This window comes from Cornus florida, unplaced genomic scaffold (genome assembly GCF_030987335.1).
Source record: "Cornus florida cultivar Cherokee Brave unplaced genomic scaffold, ASM3098733v1 CherokeeBrave_3.0.0_Hap2_Chr11, whole genome shotgun sequence".
Taxonomy (NCBI): Eukaryota; Viridiplantae; Streptophyta; class Magnoliopsida; order Cornales; family Cornaceae; genus Cornus; species Cornus florida.
In genome coordinates this window covers 111,307,081-111,331,732 of record NW_026775581.1, presented here as the reverse complement: position 1 = coordinate 111,331,732, position 24,652 = coordinate 111,307,081, and the positions used below count along the sequence as shown (strand labels likewise).

The 24,652-nt window shown below is 35.7% G+C and overlaps 2 protein-coding genes across 25 annotated transcripts; one reads left to right on the top strand and one right to left on the bottom strand.

Moving 5' to 3' along the window:
* Positions 1-5,714: 5,714 nt before the first annotated feature.
* Positions 5,715-12,319, bottom strand: LOC132284774 (uncharacterized). 21 transcript variants are annotated; one of them, XR_009472351.1, is made up of 7 exons: positions 10,525-11,543; positions 9,953-10,109; positions 9,618-9,693; positions 9,222-9,319; positions 8,584-8,663; positions 6,119-6,539; positions 5,715-6,022 (listed from the first exon to the last, which is right to left on the bottom strand). XR_009472351.1 is itself a non-coding variant. In XM_059786903.1 (4 exons), the coding sequence occupies exons 3-4, from the start codon at positions 6,505-6,507 to the stop codon at positions 5,920-5,922; spliced, it is 492 nt and encodes a 163-aa protein (XP_059642886.1). In that variant the 5' UTR covers positions 6,508-6,539; positions 9,618-9,693; positions 9,953-10,109; the 3' UTR covers positions 5,724-5,919. The 21 variants fall into 21 exon arrangements, 1 of the variants encoding a protein (XP_059642886.1); XR_009472352.1 differs by lacking the exon at positions 9,222-9,319 and adding an exon at positions 6,793-6,867; XR_009472357.1 differs by lacking the exons at positions 8,584-8,663; positions 9,222-9,319 and adding exons at positions 11,561-11,608; positions 11,755-12,250 and having other exon boundaries at positions 5,717-6,022; positions 9,953-10,122; positions 10,525-10,606.
* Positions 12,320-15,417: 3,098 nt separating this feature from the next.
* On the top strand, positions 15,418-22,048 carry LOC132284477 (protein MICROTUBULE BINDING PROTEIN 2C). Of its 4 annotated transcripts, XM_059786586.1 has the most exons (6): positions 15,418-15,843; positions 16,105-16,188; positions 19,337-19,687; positions 20,908-21,126; positions 21,293-21,406; positions 21,488-22,048. In XM_059786586.1, exons 1-6 carry the CDS (start codon positions 15,607-15,609, stop codon positions 21,644-21,646), a joined length of 1,164 nt encoding a protein of 387 aa, XP_059642569.1. In that variant the 5' UTR covers positions 15,418-15,606; the 3' UTR covers positions 21,647-22,048. The 4 variants fall into 4 exon arrangements, with proteins under 4 accessions (XP_059642569.1, XP_059642570.1, XP_059642571.1 ...); XM_059786587.1 differs by lacking the exon at positions 21,293-21,406 and having other exon boundaries at positions 15,420-15,843; positions 20,908-21,156; XM_059786588.1 differs by lacking the exon at positions 21,293-21,406 and having other exon boundaries at positions 15,422-15,843; positions 21,485-22,048.
* Positions 22,049-24,652: the final 2,604 nt, after the last annotated feature.

Sequence of the window (24,652 nt, the reverse complement as noted above, 5' to 3'; positions counted from 1 at the left end):
CATGGCAACTGCATGGCAAGTGGAGTTTCTAGAGTCTTCCGGAGTAGTCTAGAGTTGTGTGGAAGATTCTAGATATGTGTAGTATATTCTAGAAGTGTGTGGAAGGTTCTAGAATTCTCCAGAATTGTGTGGAGTAGTATGGAGGGTTCTAGAATGTTGTAGATATGTATGGAGATGTGTAGAAGGTGGAAGAAGATTCTAGATAATCAATCTGCACCGTTGGTTAGAATGCATCCTAGCCATCCATTAGGGATGGGGATGCCTATAAATAGGAGTAGGACTTCATTTTGCAAACAACAAGTCCTAGAGTAAGTCTTGAGAGCCTTGTAGTGAGCTTGAGTGCTAGCCTTGTACAAAGCATTCTTTGAAGTAATAGAAGTGTTCTTTCCTTGCCAACTTAAGTGCCTTAGTGTGTGTGAGTGTGCAAGCCAAGTGAGGAGAGGGCGAGGGCAACTACAACACTAGTAAGCGCACGAGGGGAGTGTGTTGGCTAAGGTGTGCACGGGAGTTAGGCTGACCAAGTACTTGCGAGAGTGAAAGCAACGTCTTGGTGCCGCACGGGAGCAGCTAGAGTGGTGCTGAAACTCTAAGCCCGTGACAGTTGGTATCAGAGCAGGTTCGTCAAGGGAGCTTTGTTGGAGTAGACATGGCTAGCGGAGGAGACCACCAAGTCCACATCTTAGAGCAGAGCTTGGAGGAGAAGCTTGCCACACACTTGGTCTACACGGAGACCAAGTTTAATAGGCTCGAGAGAAGGATGGCGGAGCTCTACGAGCTGATTGATGGCATCGCCAACAAGGCGCAAGAGAAAGAAAGGGACTTGCATGATTTGGTAGACGACTTGCGCGTGGAGATTGCCGAGTGCAAGAAGGAGTTCTCCCAGGCGCGCGAGGTCGTGGTGAAGCCAAGGAAGAAGAAGGCGCCGGAGCCCAAGGAGTACGATGGGGCAAGGAATGCGCGCCAGATTGACAACTTCTTTTGGCACATGGAGCGGTACTTCGAGTGCATGGAGATCGAGGATGATGAGGAGAAGGTGCAGACAGGCACTATGTACCTCACAGACACCGCCGCTCTATGGTGGAGGCAGCGCTTCACTGGTAGAGGCGCAAGAGCAGTTGACACATGGGAGGAGTTCAAGAGGCAGCTCAAGAGGCAGTTCTACCCTGAGTGCGTTAAGGACCTGGCCATGATCAACCTAAGGCGCTTGAAGCAGAAGGGCAGCATAAGGGAGTATGTGAAGGAGTACTCCAATTTGATGCTGGAGATCCCAGAGATGCCGGAGCGGCAACGCGTGTGCTTGTTCATAGATGGGCTGCAGTCTTGGGCGGCCACGGAGCTAAGGAGGAGGGAGCCTAGAGACTTGGCATCCGCAATGGCTATAGCGGAGCGCCTCGAAGACTTTGGGCGCGATGACAAGAGGGCCACGTCTCCCAGGAGGGACCACGGCAAAGGTGGGGGAGACCGACGCTTCAAGAAACGGGGCTCGCCCAAGTCTAGTGATGATGAGCACAGCGATGAGGAGAGATGCCCACGCCATGATAAGGGCAAGGACCATGGAGAGAGGTCCAAGGCTAGTGGCAAATGGGAGCGCCGCGATAAGGGCAAGTGGGAGCCGAAGTGCTACTTGTGCGAAGGGCCGCACATATTGCGACACTGCCCCAACAAGAAGACCATGAGCGCCCTTGTGAAGGATAAGGGCAAGGGCAAGGTGGATGATACGGGCAGCGATGAAGATAGGTGCATGGGGGCTATGCAGATGCTGAGTAGCATGGCGCATAACACCAAGAAGAAGGGCAAGGTAAAGAAGGTAGCTGGGGTGCGCTATGTGGATGCGCAGGTTGGTGGCAAAGCCGTGCAAGCGTTGGTAGACACGGGTGCTACACACAACTTCATTACCCTGGAGGAGGCGCAACGACTTGGCTTAGAGATGCGCAAGACAGAGGGCTGGATCAAGGCCGTCAACTCCGAGGAGGCACGCGTGAGTAGAGTGTGCAAGGAGGTGGAGCTATGCATGCAAGGATGGAAGGGCAAGGCCGACTTCCAAGTTACGGAGATGGACGACCATGACATGGTGCTGGGGCTGGAGTTCATGGACAGGAACAACGCCGCGCCACTACCATGCCTTGGTGCGTTGATGATACTTGGAGGCGAGGAAGGCAAGGCCGCATGCATGGTGCCGCTCGTGGGCAGGAAGGAGAGTCCAGAGGTGGCAGTCAACACGATGGAGCTCGTGAGGACTTCACATCTCCCGAAGGGCGCTCGTACGTTTGGGCCAAGGACATATGCGCAAGTGCTGATGACCTGCGAGAGGCTGGGTCAGTTGAAGAAACCGTGACGAGGGCGTCACGGAAATGGGTAGGGGAGAATGTCACGCCCCGCCTATGGAGGTTGTACCACGCAGGTGACACGCAGACGCTAAGGAAGACGCTGCATGGCAACTGCATGGCAAGTGGAGTTTCTAGAGTCTTCCGGAGTAGTCTAGAGTTGTGTGGAAGATTCTAGATATGTGTAGTATATTCTAGAAGTGTGTGGAAGGTTCTAGAATACTCCAGAATTGTGTGGAGTAGTATGGAGGGTTCTAGAATGTTGTAGATATGTATGGAGATGTGTAGAAGGTGGAAGAAGATTCTAGATAATCAATCTCCACCGTTGGTTAGAATGCATCCTAGCCATCCATTAGGGATGGGGATGCCTATAAATAGGAGTAGGACTTCATTTTGCAAACAACAAGTCCTAGAGTAAGTCTTGAGAGCCTTGTAGTGAGCTTGAGTGCTAGCCTTGTACAAAGCATTCTTTGAAGTAATAGAAGTGTTCTTTCCTTGCCAACTTAAGTGCCTTAGTGTGTGTGAGTGTGCAAGCCAAGTGAGGAGAGGGCGAGGGCAACTACAACACTAGTAAGCGCACGAGGGGAGTGTGTTGGCTAAGGTGTGCACGGGAGTTAGGCTGACCAAGTACTTGCGAGAGTGAAAGCAACGTCTTGGTGCCGCACGGGAGCAGCTAGAGTGGTGCTGAAACTCTAAACCCGTGACATAGGGCTCAATATTGTCGCAAGTAGCAAAATATAATGATGAAGGGGTTTTGATGGTTAGATAACGTATTGATGTTTCAGTTTAAGTGGTTTGGGCCATTGGCCCTTTCTCTTTAAAGAACCTTAATGTGAATTTGTGAAAACAATAGTGCTAATTTTCTAAAATTTCTGTGGAGGCAATAGTTAATTTTTATAGATATATATTTTAAAATATTTTTTTACAAGGTGTAAAAAAAAAAAAGAAAAATTTAATTTCCAGTGGGGGCAATTGCCCCCACTGGACTGTGAATGCATCCGTCCCTGGATGTATGTATATTGGGTTGCAGAGGAGGTGATTTTTAGTTTTGATTTTATTTTTTAAATCACAATAAAATAATTTTAGCATTGCACTATCGGAATATAGATTTCATAATAGATAGTAGGGACATAGATGTAGACTACGTATTCAGGTCATATAAATATCATGGTTGGAAGAGTGATTTTATAATTGGAGTCGATCTTCTATAATAAAATTAAACTACATTATTTGACAAGACACGGAAAAATTTCGCCTGCATGATACAAATGGTTACAACTATGATGCATTAGATGGGTGAGTTGGAGGTCCACTAACCCGGACTCAAATTTAATCATGGTGCCTTAGATTAGTGTTGAACATTTTATATTTTCCGAGTTTGGGTTGTAACGTTTCCTGAGTTGACAGAATTTTATATATTCTTATAAGAGATATGAGTACCTTTTTAATTAAAAGGCACCGATAGTAATAATTCTTAAACTATTATGAATTCAATATATATATATATATATTTCCTAAGCATCATCGATTCAATATTATTAACACGAAATCTAAATATCAAAACTAAATATTTTTACAAAATATATAAAATAAGTTTCACATTTAAAAGTACTTTTTTTTAGTAGGATAAGGTCACAAGAAATGTACTAGTGATATTTTTTTCACTTTTAAAAGTAAAAAGTAGAGGGTTCAAGTTCTTATAAGCACAATTTGCAATGTGAACGTAAAACTATTTTTAGAAAATTATGTACATTGTTCTTTAAAAACAAACATTTTTTTAACTAATTTTTAGGGGAAAAAAAAATTTGGCTTTTCGATTTGAATTTTATGAAAATTTGTATAATCTAGTAATATCTTATTTACATTTCAAAAACGGAAGATAAGAATTCCCGTCCTCAATTTATTATCTTATGAGAAGAGCCTATCACTAATCAAATAATTCAATTTATTTGCAGCTTACAAGAATAGAACTACTGCACAATAATTATTAAGCCAAGGTAAGACTTTAGTGGGGATAGGCTTGAGACTACTCCTTTAGGACCTACGGAAAGATAATGAGGAGTGATGGTGACGATGTTTGCCATAAAATGGGACTATAGACTTTGGTTCATTTAATTAGCAAGTTTATAGAAATTGTTTAAGATTCATATAGGATTATTCTCTAACGAATTGAGTCTAAATTATTTATAAACAACTAATTTTATGTTTAAAAATATCGAATCAGTGTTCTGAAACACCAGGAATGATGATAATGATTAGGACAAGGTTAGAAACTTAAAAATAAGCCTATGTTTTGGGTGAGTATGGATTTTGAGACTCTCCTCCTTAATGACCTATGGACAGTTCAAGGGAAGTGATGGGTGACATTGTTTGGCTTGAAATGTGAAGTGGCATGGGACCATGACTTAGGTCAGATGTAACCTGTTGAGGAATGTGTGTATAACCATGTGGCCTAAGTAGGGCAGAAGGACCAAGTTGGCATGGGCCTGGAGTTAGCAAAGCAATTTTGCTTGGAATTGATGGCATGTTCTCAGCTTAGCTATGGCCAAAGAGTTGTCTTGCTTGCTCAATTTAAATTTCCATGCCAAACCTTATTAAATGTACTGGTACCATAATTTCCACACCTTGTAATTGGGAATAAAATTTGGCCATTAACTAATGACTTAGTTGGTAGAACGTCCAACTCACCAAGCAAGTGTGTCTGTGTTTGAGTCCCTCCTCATCGTAGTTTGTCAAGGAAAAAAAAAAAATAGAGAATAAAATTCACATTAGTGCAAATTTTGAACTAATTTCCCTCCAATTCTGATTCTGAACAAGCCATCAAAAGCAACAAAACAAATTTTCAGGTGCAACTTCAAGGTCAAAACACTAAACATTAGCTGTTGATGAGCTATTAGGTGTTGAGACAAAATGGATGTGTATATCATATGCATTTTAATGACTGGGCAAAAGAAGTTTTGGAAGGCTGATCTGAGAAAAACAAATCCCATATTTCAACATGAACCTAGCTTCAAACTCTTGGATAATGTAGTTGAACTAGGTTTACAGACTATTTACCCAAAAAAAAAAAGGTTTACAGTCTAATTTTCTGCAACTTCCAAGAGAAAACAGTGTAAATAGCACAAAATTCTAATAAAACCAGGTCAATGCGAATTATAACTTTTTTTTTCCTAGTTGGTACTCACAGACACTTGTTTCTTCTGAGACTTGAATCCTTGACCTCCTTTTGGGAAGTAAAAGGCTGATACCGTTAGGCCACTGTCCCGGTAACTATAACTATAACTATAACTATAACTTGTAATAGTGAAGCAAACTTTATCAAATAAACGAAATTCATCCTTGCAATACTTGTCAAGCAATGCATTTGGATTCAAATGTGCAAGCAACTAACAATAATATGGTATTTGGCAACAGAACCAAGATTCTAAATCCAAACTGTTTCATTTAAATCAAAAGTTGTATGTTTCAAATCATAACCGGGCTATGGCATTCCATTCTGGAACATCTGCTACATTCAAAGCAATTCTTGATCAAAGGAGAAAAAGATAACGTAAAAGATTACCACATCAAAGGAGGTCACACACACACAGAGCACTTAGAATTTACAGCAGAGAAAACCAAATTTCCAACGCTTCCTTAACTGCCTCCGGTCAGCTTCCATCATTCTTACGGGGCTGTCATTCCATTCTGAGGGTAATCTGTTCATTTTAGAGTCTAGTTACTTTGACAAATCAGTTTGAATATATAAATTGAAAAACCAGAACAAAGAAAATTATAGGTCAATAGAAAATTACACAGGGAAAGCGAAGGATCGTGTGCTAGTTGTGCTGCTATTTGACCGATGAGAGATGCTACCAGAATATGCTATTTGCCCTGAATTTGCTTTTGGGCTTGAAAGAAGGCCAAATGCAGAGAAAGTGGACTCTCCATGATCATGAAGACCAATGCCGTTTTGATCCAACTCTACTAAACTTTCTGACTTCCCATTTTTAAGCAAGGAGATGTTTTCATTTTGAAGGGGCTGTTGAAAATCTGCACTTTCTGAGTTCTCCTCTCTTCTGTTTGTTGTGGTTATCGACGACTCACAATCATGAGTGTTGTTTTTATTCTTCATGTCACTTTTAGAAGCAGGCACCACTGCATGCCTCTTGTTGTTGATTGTTGCAGTAGCAGAGACTACCATAGAGGGTTCAAGACTGACTTCTTAATTGGAACCTGAAATTTTTTGGAAAATCAATATCAAACTCTATAGTTATGATATAAAAATGCAAAAGAAGCCTGTCTACTCTCTTCACATTCACAAAAAATATAGGAATTTCAGACATTGCCTCCAAGTTAGAGGATGGAAGTGCAGCAATTGCCATCCATTCCCTAGCATTTGATGATTTTAAATAGAAGAAGAAAAGAAAAGAAAAGAAATAAGAAGCAATAAATAGGTATGCCCAAACATAGCTGTATCACAACCCACCTAAAAGTTTTGTAGTTAGTGCCCAAAAAAGATTGTGGCTGTTTGTCAACATTTATGGTAGAATATACGTGTTTCCTGAAGATGATAATTAAAATTAAATTATATACAGATATAATCACATATTATGTAGAATTTCCTATAGTTTTGGTGTAAAATCTAAACTGTTAGGTTACTAGAAGCGATAGCAAACAAATTTTCGGCTAGAATGCTGTCATGCCTTTTGCTTTCTGCTAAGGTTCCGAGTTTGAACAATGACCAATCTCACCATAAAGACTTTGGTGATGGATGAGTGAGCATACATAAATGGTAACACTGACTGAAGATTTTTAAGACAGGGATTTCATAGGTAAAAGTATTCCACAAAGATAGCTTGCTACTCTCTTATGATTATTAAATATGATATTTTAAAAAAAAGTTATTTGGTGATTTGAGAGTAACACCATTGAAGTTTAAGGTAATTATGTGCTTAGAAATAATTATTAAAAGGATCATACAATATATACATCAAACATTTTACTTTTAAAATCAACAGAATGATTGCTCATGTATAAAATTGTCTTGTATAAAACAAATGGGGGTTCAAAGTTTAAATGAAAGCAAAACACTCTATAGACATGATGGTGATTCCTCCCTTTTGAGGGTCCAAGACAACTTGGAAACCTTTATTATACATTAATTTTTTCTTCATCAATATTACAGTAAATGTTAGTAATAAAATAGCTAATATTTCTTGTAAGTCTATATTAATATACACAAGGCTATACATAAAAATTCTGTTGTACATTAAAATTTTCTCAATTAACATTTGAGTAAAAATGAACATAAAATTAGTTGTTTTCTAAAGTAGATTTATGTTAACACGTGAAGAGGCCATAGCTTAGTGGTCCAACAAAAGCTCAGGTTATCAAGCATAAGAACGCGAGTTCAGCTACGACGATAGATAGCTGCTTTGTGCAAATAATGCTAGAGGTCAGCTTGTTAGTCAATCCGCCTGTTCCAGCACCTCGAGTGACAGGATCATCACTGACTAATAGCTTTTACGTTTTAATATTTATATCTAAAGAATTTCAACCAAGAAATAAAATAAAAATCTATCAGCCTATCATTATGTACCATAATTACTAAAATTTGAATAAATTCTCACTCTACCCTTATTTAGTGCTTAAACTTTTTAAATCTTATCAAAATCATACCAAAATCTTCTCCCTCTAATGACAAAATGAGCATCCAGCCCTTGATACATTTCAAAAGCCATGTTTTATTACCACTACATTCATGCTGTTGCTTTTCCTCTTTCAGGTGCAGTGCACAACGCATGTCAACGGCCCCACCACTCTACCAGTAGAAAATTGCATGTGAAGACTCGTCTTTTATTTTAAATGGACAACCATGAAAATTTTCCATCATCTTCATAGAATTCAATCAAATCGCTCGATTTAATTATTATGGAATATAGGATTCGGCACTCACTTAAGGAAACATGACTTATAAGCAATGAAACCAGCTTTCTAACTATAGAGGTGAGGTGAGATTCAGAGGAGAACAGCTCTTGAACTGCTGAATCAGGTTTCTGAGGTGGGCCAATCAGATTTAATTACTCATGGATTATCCACATTTTTTAGGGAGGGTAGTAAATTTACAATTTATAGAAAAGTGAAAAATTCTCCAAGACAAATCATGGGCTATAATTCATAATAAAGATATAGTCATAAAGTGTTACTATCCATGGTGGCATGCCACCAAATGATCCACTCTGTCCAATCACAAAAGCTAGAGACATGAAATCATTACCTCTGTTTCATATGCAAGGACTCAGTTTTGAGCCTACGCTAATGGTTCCTACAACACTGTGAGCCGGAAACCTGGACAAACTGCAAATTCATTTTGCAGGAAATTACGTTAAATAATATTGTTTTCTAGGTGCCAAGTGATTATATTTACATTTCTGAAACAAGCCTTCCTTTCCCAAAAATCGAACTTTAATCTTTTCCATCTCCTTCGGGTTTTGATAAACTTTGAAAGGATTCTTATCAGGCTTATCAGCCAGAATGAAATGGCAACACATAGGTTCATTACATGAAGGATACTAATTGTTCAGTACTACAGCAAAAGCCACAATTGTGTATATATATATATATGTTTTAAGATGTCTGTCATCTTTTAAATGTTTCCAATGCAAATGCATATATACAAAAATAAAGATATAAACGAAAAAAAAGGTGTAATATAAACACTAGTAGTTTGAAAGGTGAAGATTGGAGTAGAATAGAAAGTGTTTGTAACAGCCTATTGTGAAGATGAAGTTGCAACAAAGTAGAAGAAATAAGTGTTACAATATCATGAAAAACATAAGTGCATTCATTATTCATTAAAGCTGTATTTGGGAGAACCAAATCAGTGACTTGGAATTGGAATTGGAGGAAATTTACTTGAAACTAGGAGCCAATTTGGTGCTTCCAAACGCAACATAAGTGAATTTGTACGTCATATTCTCAGATCTTCTGATTGGGACAAGTTGACAACTGACCTACGGTTAAAGTAAAAATTATTGGTGGTTAAATGCGTGCCAAGTTTATCATTGCTTTTGCTTCACAGTACCAAAGATGCAGGATAGAAGAAGAAAAGTTCAGTGAATTGGGGAAAATGTCCAAACTAAATGTACAAAAGAAATCACAGTAAATGAAGCAAATATGAAGAAAATTACCAAGTTTCAAGTTTATATAATCTGCAAACAAATTGAACTTGCACATTATATATTTATAACTGTTACCAGAAATATATTTTAGCAAAATACAATGAAGCTTTGAGAAGATATCTGCACTCACCCAATTCACCGAGCAGATTACAACCAAAATGCCCTCAGAAAGGTCAGTTCCTTCTCCTTAACATGTTTTTTTGTCTCTGGAATAGGAAAAAAATGAGTCAAATTATTATGAGAGGTGGTGCAGAGGTAATTTGTGTGGTCAACTTGGAAGGCTTTTAAACAACAACTATAGAATCAACAAGTTACGGTCCACAAATCATGAGCAAATTTATTTAGAAAAACATTTCATGATTTCAAATAATATAATTAGCACTGAACAAATATGGAGTAAATAAATAATCAAAGGTAACCAATAAGTATTTTCCCGATACAAACCCATCAGGTACATCTACTTACCAATCACGGATTTTGCATCTCCATTGCAAGGTCATTTGCTTCTCTTGGAAAACAAAAAGTGTCCCTAGTGACCATAATCACTCTGAGATTAGGAAAAATTATTTAGATGATTATGAACAGTGAACTGGATGTGATCTGTGCTCTCAATTTGGGACTCCTTCAAACAAAAACTATAAAATCATCAACTAGTAGTACATCAGCAACACAAATCACGAGCAAATACAAGCATAATTTATTCAGATCACCACCTTCATGACTTGTATCCAAATAAGCAGCAGTTAACAAATATGATTTTTATCTATAAATACCAGAGCTGTGAATGAGTGATTCATCTCATTCAAGCCTTTACACAATTCTCTCCTTTTTCTTCTTTTTATATTTCTACTTACATACATATAAATCAGTGGTAACCAATAGTACATAATTATCTTATCTAACATTTTGCATATCCAAGTGTTGAGAATATCAGGATTGTAGTGAATGCGGACCATAATCATAAACAGAACTGCAGCTATAATTCTAAATAGAAAGTAGCATACTTAAATTGAAAAACTAACTTTCCGAGAAAGTACCAGCAATTATGAAATATATCGAGCCTTCAAGCTAGAATCAAATTGAGATTGTCGTAAGATTTTGGTGCGAAGTGGATTCACTCTGCAAAATGCTATATCTTGTTTGTGATCGAAAGTACTAATAAGTTAAGGGCTGTAACAAAGTACCAACGAAGTTAGCAACCCCAATATCCCACAAGCGCAGCCATACCAGAGCTCATCATTAGACAATAAAATTTTGTGAATAAGCTTTCTAAGACTAAAGTCAAAGAGAAAGTAAAGGAATACTCAAGTACTACCAAGAAAAGATAGACTGCAATGAAAAAAAAAAAATCAAAGTATGGAGTGAATGAGAAAATAAAAGAAAGGCTTGACTACACGACGGCTAATATATTTTCTACAAACATGACTAGTGACCAATAGAAGAAAAGTAAAACCATATGAAAAGGAGAGATAATAGACTAATAATAAAATAAAAATAAGAATGTTTTTTAATGGGTTTCAACATTAAACCAAACTACACTTTTCACACTTTTTGTCATTAGGGTTACCAAATAGAATCAATATTGAACACCTAATATGGATCAAATATATGCAAATGCACCCACACTCACAATATTACCCATAGCAGGGCTTGAACTCTCATTCTCAAAGGAGAGATTAGACCGTTTGGATTAATGCCCATTGGTAACACCGATCAAATATTAATGTACTGATCAAAGCACATGATTACTAGGAATTTAAAGCTGAAATTAGTTTACAATCATTCTTTGGAATGAAAGATTCCACCTGAAAAAGGCTTTATGAAAAAAGTTTCATGAACATTTCAGGGTTTCATAGACAATCCTTGTAATCTAACTTATCAATTAAAAATGTGATTGAGAAAAGTTAAAAAATGGGGTCTCACATAATTTGAAAAAGCCAAAATTATTCCCTATCCTGTTTAAAATTTTCATAATTCTCAATATAAATATAGAACCAGAAAATTTGAATAAATTATACAGTTAATGAATTAAAAAAAAAGAAAAAAAAGAAAAGAATAATCAATATAAGGTACCTTAATTGATCAGTGCAGAAACAACTCCAATTTGTTGATTATTATTGCCTGCAAATACAATTGAAATAGTTAGTTAGAGAAGAAGAAGAAAGAAGATAAAATATAGGATGATATTATTGCTAATGGAATTAAATATTAGATATCGAAACAATAAGAAACCTAGAGAGAGAATTTAACAAAACGAGAGACAATACCATCACTATGTGAATGACAAAAGAAGTATTTAAAGCTTTCTAGGTTGATCCTATAAATCCCAAAAGGTCAGTACGTTCAAGCATCAAATACCCATGAAACTTGATCTTTTAACTTCCTATCTGTACCCCAGTGCCGGAGATACGTTCACTCCGGCGATCATCGCCGACGATAATAGCTTTTCCTTTGGCCGCTATCTATAATTTCATATACATATATTTTCATAACATACTTGCATAACAAGTGAAATTAAAGTCCTTGATTAAAAACCATCCCTTGACTTTGTTTCAACAGCATGATTGTAACTATAATTAAAAATTATTGAATTAGATAATTCATTGCAAATATTCGGTATAAATATTATTACTTTTAAATTAAAGAAGCATTTCTAAACATTTTGTATCTCGAATCGTAAATTTTATGTGAAGAGCAATGCCCAAACGATGAAATTTGATGATAGATAGTTACCGATAATAAGTTATAAATGAAAAATTATGTCATACATGAATAATAATAAGTAAATGTTAAGGTACAGAGAAAACGTTTACTTTGTGATTCTAGTGCAATTGGTACTATTTCTCATGAAAAATATTGTATTCCTTTTTCTTTTTTTATATATAAATAAAACAAATATCTCTCTCTCTCTCAGAACACTTGTTATTATCAAATAATACTAAATTTCTCATGAGATAATATTGTGAACATGTATGTGAAGAGTATTTGCAAAAAATACTAATTTTAAGTTTGTACCCAAGTCCCAGGACCCCCAGCACACTTCATTATCAAAAACTGCAATGGTTATTGACAAACTTCCCAAGTATTTTGTTTAGTTCAAAATATAAGTCACTGAATCCAATTTTCCTTCTCCGAATACAATAAAATAGAGGTCAATTATTATTATTTTTTTATTATCCTAATGAGGCCAAATTGAGACCTTTGAATTTTCAATTGAAAATAGCCCTTGTTTTTGCAAGGTTCAAATTTATATGAGATATATTAGTAATTTAATTGAGGCTGCAAATTGCGTTGGGTTCCAAGTTTGTGGAATGGGGTGGCTCATGCAAATTGCGTTTGAATTGGAGTGGAATGAATGAATGTTTGGCCAAAAATGTGATTGTAACGTTTCACCATCTATTTAATGAAATTTTGTATTATGAAAAGAAAAATGTTAGTTTGGGACAAAGGGAGTCGTCGTAGCTAATTAATGGTCAACTATCAATTCCATATGGTGTAGCTTTCCGTAACCAAATTGAAGTAAGCTGATTAGAAACATGAGCACATTTTGGTTTGGTCCAGCAAAGCAATCAACTGACATTGCCCAACTCTTTCAACCACTTGATCAATTTTTCCATCCTTAAATCAAGTATGATGTATCAGCTATCAAGACTTTTGCAACTTCAATTTCTTGTTACAATGTCTCTAGTTTGTATGAGGAGTTTCTTCGGTAGCATGAGAGAGACAATTTGTAAGGCATACAATAACAATTTCAAGGCATATGCTATAGCTAGCCCATGGAGGCGGCAAGGGCAATTTAGTCCAATTCAACAAAATATAGATATATTTGACCTTGCAATGGTTAGAGGGTTAGTATTTAAGGGGGAGGGATAATTGAACTGAAAATCATAAGGGGGAGAGTATCTTAAGTGTTTGGTCCTTTTGACTAGGACAGCAGCACGATCATGCCTAAAAGTATTAATTTTCATTCTAGCATTCTGATCATAATTATTTTTCTTAAAGGAATCAATATTGATGTTGAAACTGTCATTTTATTTTTTATTTATTTTAAGTGATCTATTTTCATATTTGGTGGGGTGAGATTTTTCACATAATGCACTAAAATGATACAAAGATTTACCTCAATTTTTTAGCAGAAGGTGTCCAATTCGCAAAATTGAGTAGGAGTGGAGATGATAAGCAGAAGAGACTAGGTGTCCAAGTATTTGGTTATAAGAAATGTAAATGAAATGCAAAGGGGATGGACATTTTGATTATTATTGTCATAATATGGTAAGACCTTGAGGTCAATAATGTAATTTGAGAAAAAAAAAAATGAAGTTATTTTACGTGGGAATACATGGTTTGAGTCAGAAAACCGATTGTACTTTGTTAGTCTAAACATTGAAGTATATTCAATAAGATAGGAGCAAATTCAATATTTCATTAATCAAGTTCTCTAAAGACTACTTAACATTTATGGTATATTTCTTCACAACTCAAGCAAAAAAATTTTTTTTGCCACTTTTGTGGTGAGATTGGCATAGGTGTGGACCCAAGAATTATCGTAGTGTATTATACTTATATAATACTCATACTTAATGCCTAAAATTCTCTTTGTTGCTTTTTTTACTTCTCTTCGTCTACGATTTAATTATTGAAAACATTCAAATGTAACACGAGAAGTGAAATTTATATATATTGTAATTCTTTTGTAACAAGAGCTCAAAGCTATGAGACCTTGAAATTAAGGATATTTGTTCCCTTTGCAGTACAATTAAGAAGTCTGCTAAAAAAAATGGAAGAGATAAAAACTCTCTCTCTCTCTCTATATATATATATATATTTATTCCTTTCTTTTTAGGCAAACAATAAAAGAAATTCAGGTGCATCCAGTTGTTTTCATAGATAATAATCATAATACACTTTCATTAATTGGGAACCATTTGATCAAAGACTAATGTTATTCGAAATTAAAAGTGACCATAGATCAGATTAAACATCAATCTTAATCCAATTCGGTCAACGGATTGGAAAATTCTCAATCCGACATCAATTCGTGGGATAAGGGATCAAAACTGTGTAATATCAAATTGGATTTACATATTGAGGTTTACCCAAATAGTCCAATATTATTATTTTTTAACTATGGCCCAAAAAACAAAATTTCAATTTATTAACATTAATTCATATATTTAAATGATTATTAATTAATACATTATTAGAGGTCATTAATGATCATTAGTTAGTTTTTATTTTCAAATATCATTTACTATTACATACTTAGAATATATATATATATATATATATATATATATATATATATATATATATATATTATGGATCAAATCGAATTTTTAACCGTCTAATTGGTAATTCGATCCGTGAACTATGAATTCTATATTATTGAATCCATTACCGATTCGTGAGTTTAACAATTCAATCTGATCTGCGCGGATTAGTTGGAATCAGATTGAATTGGCAGATCAAATGCACAACTCTATTCAAAATAACAAAATAGACTGGATATTTATTGGTCACTTTTCTTTTGAATAAGAGACTTTGAACCCCTTCCTTGTTTTTGCGTGAAACTTGATCCCATTGCTTTAGAAAATGCATTAACACTATCTTAAAATGAAAAAACATAAAAATAAAAGTTAATCAAGGATCAAATAATAATTGAGCATTAAAGAGAGAATACAAAGTTAGTATTGCGATTCTTCAAGTGAAATAAATATATATTTTTTCAGAATAGTTGGGTAAGGGATTTTATATATATATATATATATATATATATATATATATGTTGAAAATATATTTTATGCTGATTAATGAGACCATTTAACTACTCCTTATTAACTTGAATGGGAATAAGACGAGAGCGTCCTCACCTAGTGGTTGATTTAATTTGAATTCGTAAGAGTACGAAAGTATGGGATGGTGATGGCATATAGTATAGTTCAAGAAAAGTCAAGGGCATTCTAGTAAACTGCTTTTCGCCGATTTTCCATTGTAAGATCCGAACAGGCGTGTCTCTCTCTCTAGTTCTAGTTCAGTAACACACACTTCTTGGAGGCAAATCAATTCATCCGATTTTCTTCTTTCATTTCAAATTGATTTGAAAAAGGAAAAAAAGAAAAATGTACGAGCCCCAACATTTTGTGGATTTACATGACAATGCCGGTTTTGGAGACCCAAATTCTTGGCTGTCCGGTGAAGATCATCATCATCATCATCACCATCACTCATCATCGTCTTCGGCTCTTCACCAAACTCAATCTTCTGTCTCTAATGCCACCACTGCCAGCGCTTCTAATGTCGACCGTGTCCTCTTCAATGACCTCGTCGAGATTGTCCCCCTTGTTCAGTCTCTAATTGTAAGCCCTTTCTCTCTCTCGGTGTATAAAATCTCAATCTTTCCCTCTCTCTATACTTGAAATTTTACTTAGGTTTTCTTGAATTTCGTTTGCTAAACATGAAATCAAAAGAAAACAGATATTGTGAAATTGAGATTGAAAAAGAAAGGTTTTTTATTTTATTTTATTTTATTTTTTATCTTTGAATAAAAAAATTGTTTTCTTCACTTTTCCTACATTATCTTGGCAATAAAGGTTGGATTCTGTGTATAAATTTTGTAGGAAAGGAAGGCGAACTCATCGTTTACTCGTCGTGGTTCAGTGATCTACACTAAGACGCCTTCTAGAGATTCACTCTCCAAGAAAGTAAGAGTTTTTATACGAGGGTTTGATTTATATTAAGATTTGTTTTTCAAATTCTTTGGCCATTGTGCAAAAAATTTGGGCTTTGTGGGTTAACTTACCATGAATTGGTTTTTATATATCATGGTTGGAAAGTTTTTATTTTTCTTGTTTTACTCTACTTTTCCATAATTTCGCAATGTTCTTCGAGTGGATGAAGTAATATTACATGCTATTTAGCTTTAAACCATGTAATATATAAATTATTTGCAGCTTTTCCCTTTGGAACTTTTTATTTAGTATTTTTACTATAAACCCTAGTTAGTTGATTTGGCTGGCCTTGGTGAGCAAGTGAAAGTGATGCATTTATGACATATAAGTATACTTAAGTGGTATGATTTATACATATAATTCAGCAGTCACTAGAAATTTTAGCACATGAAAATACTAGTAAGGTACATATTAGATGCATTATTTACATTAAATTATGCTATGCTCGCAATGAGAAATGATATGAAGTAATAACACCAATATAAAGAAACAAATAAGCTAAGTAGCATAGAATAATGTTTTATGCTGTACTAATACCCATATCAGATACAAATCAAATATTATTTGATAAAACTAAAAACTAAGTTTTTAAAATTTTAAAAGCTGAAATTTAAATGCAAGTGAAGTCTCCATCACTAAAATTTCTCCCCGTTTTAAGTAGTACTTGTATTTTTGAGTGGTATGTGATCGCGTTATCAATTGCACTTAATTGAAAATAATTTAAAATCAGTTACCTAATTGAGTTATTAAACAGCATGTAAGGCTTCTTGGATACTTCCAGTCGAGTGTTTAATAATGTTCTATGAGCATCTATAATTTTAATCTAACTTATTAATTCCTGTCATGTAGATATTACACATATTTGACATGCTATGGATATTGAGATTTGGTGTTCTAGTGTATTGTATAACTCTGACAAATAACATTATGAGAGTTTTAAATACACCGCAATTTCTCTAGAAGTGCGATATAGATAGGCTTTTTTCTTTATCAGGAAAAAATAATGATAAAGGCAACTTGTGTTGAATTTGCTTCCATGGAACAAAACCCTTTTGTGAATTTAAATATAATGGATCAGAAACTCAGCATATTTGAAAAATAAAAAAAAATGATATTTTTTCATATTATTTTTTCTCGTAAGTCATACCCCTAGTATCCTAACTTTTTTAGAATTTATTGTATATGTTTCCTAGTATTGTTTTTATCTGTATTTGGATTCATGCTTATGCTTCAAAACAAACAAGAACGTGAATATGAATGCTAATTGTGATTTTGACATTCATATGTGCAAATGAAAGTTGTTAGGACTAAGGTATTTTTGAGTTGAGCCTAATTATGTAGATACATAAATGAATACCCAAGTTTGTGTTACTCTGTTGGTCTATCTTGGAGTTGCATGATGAGTACGACTAATACACTCACTTTCAAGTTGAAACTGCATTCCAGAGTTTTCGAGATTGTAAATATTCTTTAGATAACCCCTCATATCTTTAGCATTGGGATAAGGCCGCAAATTGAGTACAAATATTAGAATCTACTGAGCTTAAAATCCAACTAATTAGGGACTTGAACCCTCCAATTTCATTTTCTGGTGGATAAAAAGTACCATTGGTATGTTTGAGGAGAGTAGGGTTGAAAGGCAAATAACAACCGCATGAGGAAGTGAAGACTATCTTCACTTCCTCTAAAGGCGTGTGAACAAAACAGATTAAAAACAATTTAAGGTGGTTGATTCAGGGTGAAGACAGTAGAAAAACAATGAAAATTTACCTAATTTTGACATTTGAAAGCTCTAAAATCTGGAGTTCTACTTTTTTACTGTTAAAATTGTGGTTGGGTTTAGGGATGGTGGTGAAAAGTAACAAAAATCTTGAAATTCTAATGGTTCTTTCTTATTGCTGAAGAAGTTTTTGATTTCATAAACTAGTATCAGGGTGATGATGGTAACTAGCATCATTTGATAAAAGCGGAAATTTGTCTCGTTACAGCGAAGCTTAGTAAGGTGGCAAGAGCAATTTCTGCACTAATAGATTGTATTGGATGCAGTAACGATACGGTGGAAGCAAATGAGGTCCTTAAAAATTGGGACGAGGAGGCTATGTGATGCATGACCGACCGACTGACTGCAGTTGCTTGTAGAGCCTTTTCTCTGCAACTCATATTGCATACTCTTGTAAAACAACAATTGTTTTTATGCTTGTGGCTTCCTAGGACATAGTATTAATCTTCCAGCTAGAATTTATTTTATCAGGTAATTTAAAAAATAAAATAACCTTGAACCTTAGCGGCCCCCCCCCCCCCCCCCCCCACAAAAAAAGAAAAGAAAAATAATAATAATAATAATAAAAAAAAAGAGTATGGAGACGCTAACTCAACTACAAAGCTGGTCGTAGTCTACGGAAATGCATGAATAATACATTCCACATTAAATGTTCAAGAACTGATAATCTTAATTTCACCATCATATTGTTTGTGCAATTATGAAGAATTTTAAGACTCATTATGAAATTCCATGCAAATACAATTGATATGAGTTACACGAAAAATCTTGGATTTTGGTGATTTAATGACGGGCGAATGTTTTTTTGGTCTTAATAATGTAATGTCAATTGTGTGGTGCCTTGATAAGTGAATAGTGACAAAAGCCCAGAATGCAGTCTGCCTAAAAAGATGCTAAATTGATAAAATTGTGTGGAATGGAAAAGGCTGCAACTTACTTGACTTTATGCTCTATTCCACAAATATAGGGATGTAATTATCATATATCATGCTTTAGACTGTATGATTTTATTTTGTATTGAACATTGAAAGTGGAAGATTGAGTCTCATCACATATAAATAATCCACATTGTCATGTGCACTCTTAGTTTTTCTGTATTTCCTATTTTACAGTCGAAACTTCATAAGAATCAGTACTTGGAAATCATCAATCAGAAGGCAGAAACTTTCCTAATCATAACACTATCTTCTTTGTTTAGGAGTTAGGATCATTTTTATTTATTTATTTATTTATTTTTTATCATGGTTCTTATAAATGGAATTTTTTTTAGGTTTACTATATCATGCTATTTTGTGATTTAATCCGTCTTTGTGAACCTTAAAATGGGTGCTGATATTGCAGTTAACTGACCAGAAAGGAAAGAATGCATCTCAATCAATTCCGACAAAAAAACGGAGGGACCATGGGGACAAGGACCAAGGTAATAACCAAGATGGATGTGCTGACAGCTTCTCAATTTTCTCCTCAAGGGCGTTGCCATCAGAAAAAGACAGAGAAGAGTTGACTGCATTGAGGGAACAAGTAGAGGATCTACAAAGGAAATTATCTGAGAAAGATGAACTCCTGAAATCTGCAGAGATTTCAAAGAACCAGATGACTTCAGTGCATGCAAAACTTGATGAACTTAAACACCAGGCTGCAGAAAAGGATTCTTTAATCAAGTCTATTCAGCTACAACTCTCGGATGCAAAGGCATGTGTCTAATGCTTGCGTACGTTTTTGATTTCTTATTTGTTCAATTTCTCAAAATTTAAGCCACCTTTGTCAGTGTCCTATGTTAGTCTATTTGTTGGATTGCAGTACACTTTTGCTTTTTGTGTTCTTGGAGGTTTACAAAAATAATGCAGTGAATTCTTATCATTTATTTTATTTTGTTTTTTCGGTTACTGGAGTTTCAGTGGGGTAAATTATTATTTGATCGCATGATTCTGATAAACTAATAATTCAAGAATAATGATTTTTAAACTGAACAAAACTGCCGAAATTGGGAGTCGAACATATGGCATCCAATCCCCAGTTCGGCTGTTTCTTTCTATGAGTATGTCATGTTCATTATTCAAACCTCTTCCATATGCACTAATTTTGTCTTGAATTAGCTATCAACTCATCTCTACTATGGGGTCACTTTCATTAGAATATATAGTCCCCAGAAGAGGTTACCATAGGCGTATAGATAGATAGAGAGGGAAATATATAGTTGGTTATTTATTTTCTTGCTTTGTGACGGTAGTTTTCTTCATACTAAAGTGTACCATCACATTGCTGTGGTTATGAAATTCATGTTGTGAGCATGAACAGTTCCCTTCAAGGCATGAATAAACATTTTTTTTTTTTTCACTAAAATATATATGGCTTTTATTTATTTATTTATTTGGTTGGTAAACACACCCAACTAACACACATACACAGCCATTATTGCCCCCAATGGGGTTTGAGCCATCAAAGCCTCAACCCTCCATTTATTTGGAAGGGAGGAGATACGACTTTAGCTAAAGGTTTGTTGGATTAAACTTTCCTATACGAATGTGAGTATTTTATAGATAATTAAAATAACTAACAAATGAAGAAATCTATTTAGAAAAATTAAAAAATTACTTCATGTTCCAAGCTATCAAGTAACTTTGCATACAAAGTTTTTGGCATATCCAGAAACAAAGGATGCTTAATGTAATCCTTCCTACCATCTAATAACTCTGGCTTGGAAAGCAGGAAAGGAGTCTTGCTAAAATTGAATAGGATTAAAACTTCTCATCTTCTACAGCCGTGCTTCAAAATTGGCCTTCATATGATTATCTCTGCCCACATCTCCCTCCCCCTCCTCTCCTCCTCTTCTTCTTTCTTGCACATCTTTTCTATTTTTAACAGGGAATATCTCACATCAATGTTATTGGCATCCCTTTTCTTTTCCACAGATTAAGCTTGCTGACAAACAAGCTGCCCTAGAAAAGATACAGTGGGAAGCAATGACCTCCAATGGAAAGGTGGAGAAGCTCCAGGAAGATTTAGATTCCATGAAAGGAGATATTTCATCATTTATGCTGTTATTCGAAGGGTTGACGAAGAATGATTCCACTGTATCTTCTGAAGATTATGATGTCACACCTTATCATTTAGATTATCTCCCTCAGATAGTAAGCTCAATACCCTCCCCACCAGCTTTGGTAATTCATAGAAGATAATTGAGTATCAGTTCTTCGTGTCAAATAGTTATCTTCACCATACTAAATACACATTTATGTAATACTACTATATTTAATTGCTTAAGTTTCTATTACACTTATTTCTTTTCCTTTTCAGGTAAATTACATTTCTTGGAATTTATTTAAACACAAATTCATGCACACTAACATATATCTAAGTATACAAGTAATTAAGCCAGTTGGTCATTGGAAGGTCTTTACAGAAATGGATGTAGGTCCACTGATTCACGTAACTTCTTTTGTTTGTTCCTGTTTGATTTGCAAATTGAAAGATCTAAGTTGGTTTAAGCAGGACGATTTGGATGAGTTGGAGATGCAGGAAATGGAGAAGGCAAGAGAAGCTTATATTGCTGCTGTTGCTGCAGCAAAAGAAAAGCAAGACGAAGATTCTATTGCTGTTGCTGCCAGTGCAAGGTTACATCTTCAATCATTTGTTTTCAGAAGCAAATAGTACAAGCCCCAGCAATGGAAGTCCCAATTGTGGGATTCCAAGTGCTCCTGGTGAAGCCAGTTGTCCACTAGCTCCTTGAGGTAATATGTAGCAGATTGCCATTGTGATAGTACCCGTTTGTTTTTGTCGATAAGTATCTCATTATTCACTGAACATTGAACCCTTTTGTTCTGTTCTATTCTTGTGCTTTCAAATGTTTAATGTGACAACTGTTTGGAGTGGTGCTCATATTTGGGGGTTCATTTCATTTACTAAAACTGGTTAAGCGAGATGGGTGGCAATTTGTATTAGTAAAGCATCTTTTTTCATGGGATGCATCTTGTTATTTTAGTAGAAGAACTATCTTTCTGTTCCTCGATGGACACGATTGCTATATTGGGACTGTTCATTTTGTTTTGCAAACTTTGTTGTTGAAATGAATCCAATCATTGATAAACTGTTATATTTCTTTTTCCCTTTTACTCTTATTCACTCCATAAAACTAGCAAAGAATATGAAATGTATTGTCCCGAGAGCAAAAGTTTCAAGTTTTAGAGACATATTACTTCCCAGTTTGCCACTTTTCAAGCTTCTTGGTGAAAAGCCTTTGGCAGGTCTTGACAATCTTGGACTCTGCCTTTTGGTAAGGGTTTAGAAATAATTTTGTAAATGGCACTATAGCCTCAGATTTTCTTGGCTTGGGAATTGGAATAATTTGTCTTACTAATTTCCTTTAGAATGTAGCCTGATTTATTGAAGTGTAGGGCAGCTTTTGTAATTGCAGTACCAACAATATTCCAATTTAGTTAGTAAATTGGAACAGGGAGACCTACAAAAACCTATAAAACTACTACATCAGATATTTTCGAGTAGATATTTGGTGAGCTGGGCATACTAGGTCATCGGCATGCCCACCCAATTTTAATTTTGTTGAGAGCAATTATTTTATGTAAGTGGGACCAATTTCAATGAATGGAGCATGTTGGTTGGGTGCTCATGCCAATGACCTGGTATTGCTCACCCAATATTTCTCCCACTGTTGCTTTTTGCTTAACCATTTGGGTGTGAATTATACTTTATGTCGAGGGGAGATTTTGGAAATCTCGAATTGCAATGTCAATATTCCAGTGTCTTTTATATGTACTATTGGTTTTTGAGAACGAAATTATAATGGGACTTTTGGTTTCAGATTGCATTGTCCGTCACAAGCTCTAAGTCAGTCAGGCTCTGCAATGCTTGCCTGTTTGCGAATATGATGGTTTATTTTAAGCTCGACTGGATTTTAAAGGCTTAGTCTGTTATATCAATATCACATAGCGCTATCAACTAGAAATAAGCCAAGTATAGAAAATGATTAACAGAGCTGGTTTTTTGGTATCACAAAGTTGGATAAATCATCTAGAATTATATTGCCATTATTGGTACCGTGAAAGATCAACATGGGTACAACATATTCAATCCGTTCTAGTGGGAAAAAACTGAGAGAGAGAGAGAGCTTCAGCTTTCAGAATCTACAACATTGAAGACGTACACTCCGATGCTTGTGCTTCCTGTAATGCAGGCCTTTTGATTTTGGCATATGTGTAGGACTGCCCATCCACTCCCACCGTAATCTGCATATTACAACTTTAGCAATTTCATAACTGCAAATGAATTGAGCTGGCTCGATCTCATGTTATGAACTTTCCATGAAGTCGAGTTAAATTTGAACTGTATTCAATAAACGGGCTGAGTCTGAACAGTGTTGACACGAGTTTAGATTATATTTTAGACTTACACTGGGAATGCAAAAGAACTTGTGCTACCATCTGATTGAGTAGAGTTGCTCGACTCCACAGACACTGTTTTATATTCTTTGTTCTCCTCGCTGTAGTTTTCATCTCTCATCCCTTCCCAAGCCAATTCGCTGTCCAAGTAGATGATCCCCTTTCCCTTACCCTTCAAGAGTACAGTTACTTGTTTCTTCAGACGATATATAAGTATTATATATATATATATAGAGAGAGAGAGAGAGAGAGAGAGATGGTTAACCTTTGCAGGAGAGATGATAGTGTCGCCCTCATTTATTGTGTAAATATCTTTTACATCTTCATCTGACATATCTTCATGGCCAGAGTGACAAACTTCCTCTGCAATCTCACCATACATAGGCTGCTTCTTTCCAAAACCAAACAATAAAGACAAGTTCAAATTTAACAGCATTCAACTAGTATGTTTGCCATCTGAAACCGAGAATGGAAACAGCTCGATGCTCACCTTCCGATTCACAGGCCTTGAACTTCTGTTTGCAGCACGGTCAAGGTGATCCGATGACTCCGACTTTCCATCCTTCACCACATGAATCACTCCATCCTCTTTAAAGCAGAACACAATGTAATCCTCATCTGTAAATTTAGGCCAGCACGAGTCATCAGTCCCCTTTTCGGAACCTGAGCTGGTACATTGTGTTGAACTTCGGACCAATTCTCTCTCTTGCTTGTACCTGTTTGTTTCACGGCTTCTTCTGTCACCCATTGAGTTAGAAACTATGGTTCCACCACGCATTTGACGTGATGAAGAGCTACATATATCTGGTTCGTCATCTGAAACAACACCTAAACTCAATTTCAATCATGGAAAGAAATTAGTATTAGCTCAACCAAATAGTGTGATTGATTTGAAAGCTAATGGAAGTAAAAAAATGTAGTCTAAGCATGTAATATTATTGTTGAAGGTCATTTTCAGAGTTTGGTTACCTAATGGAAACCTGCATGGGAAGAAACACGTAGCCCAATCCCTTATCCGCCATCTCACTAGCTTCGTCATCGTCCATGGGCTGCACATTGCTGTGTAACAGTAGAGAGAGAGAGAGAGAGAGAGAGAGAGAGAGAGAGAGAGAGAGAGAGCACCTGAAAGGCAACAGAAAAGAAAGTAGGTGTTTTTAAAGGGGAGAGAGACGATTTGAATTTGAAAAAAGGAGTGAGTGGGAAGAAGAAGGGAGTTACAACATACAGTGTTTTATTAATAATGACGAATGGGTCGGTTATA

Excerpts from the sequence above, each read along its gene's own strand:
- LOC132284774 (XM_059786903.1), bottom strand. The coding sequence starts at position 6,507 with ATGGTAGTCTCTGCTACTGCAACAATCAACAACAAGAGGCATGCAGTG. Across the intron at positions 6,023-6,118 it reads CGATCCTTCGCTTTCCCTGT|ATTACCCTCAGAATGGAATG; the intron begins GTAATTTTCTAT and ends TAAAATGAACAG.
- LOC132284477 (XM_059786586.1), top strand. The coding sequence starts at position 15,607 with ATGTACGAGCCCCAACATTTTGTGGATTTACATGACAATGCCGGTTTT. Across the intron at positions 21,127-21,292 it reads TAGATTATCTCCCTCAGATA|GTAAATTACATTTCTTGGAA; the intron begins GTAAGCTCAATA and ends TTTCCTTTTCAG. Across the intron at positions 21,407-21,487 it reads AGGTCTTTACAGAAATGGAT|GACGATTTGGATGAGTTGGA; the intron begins GTAGGTCCACTG and ends TGGTTTAAGCAG.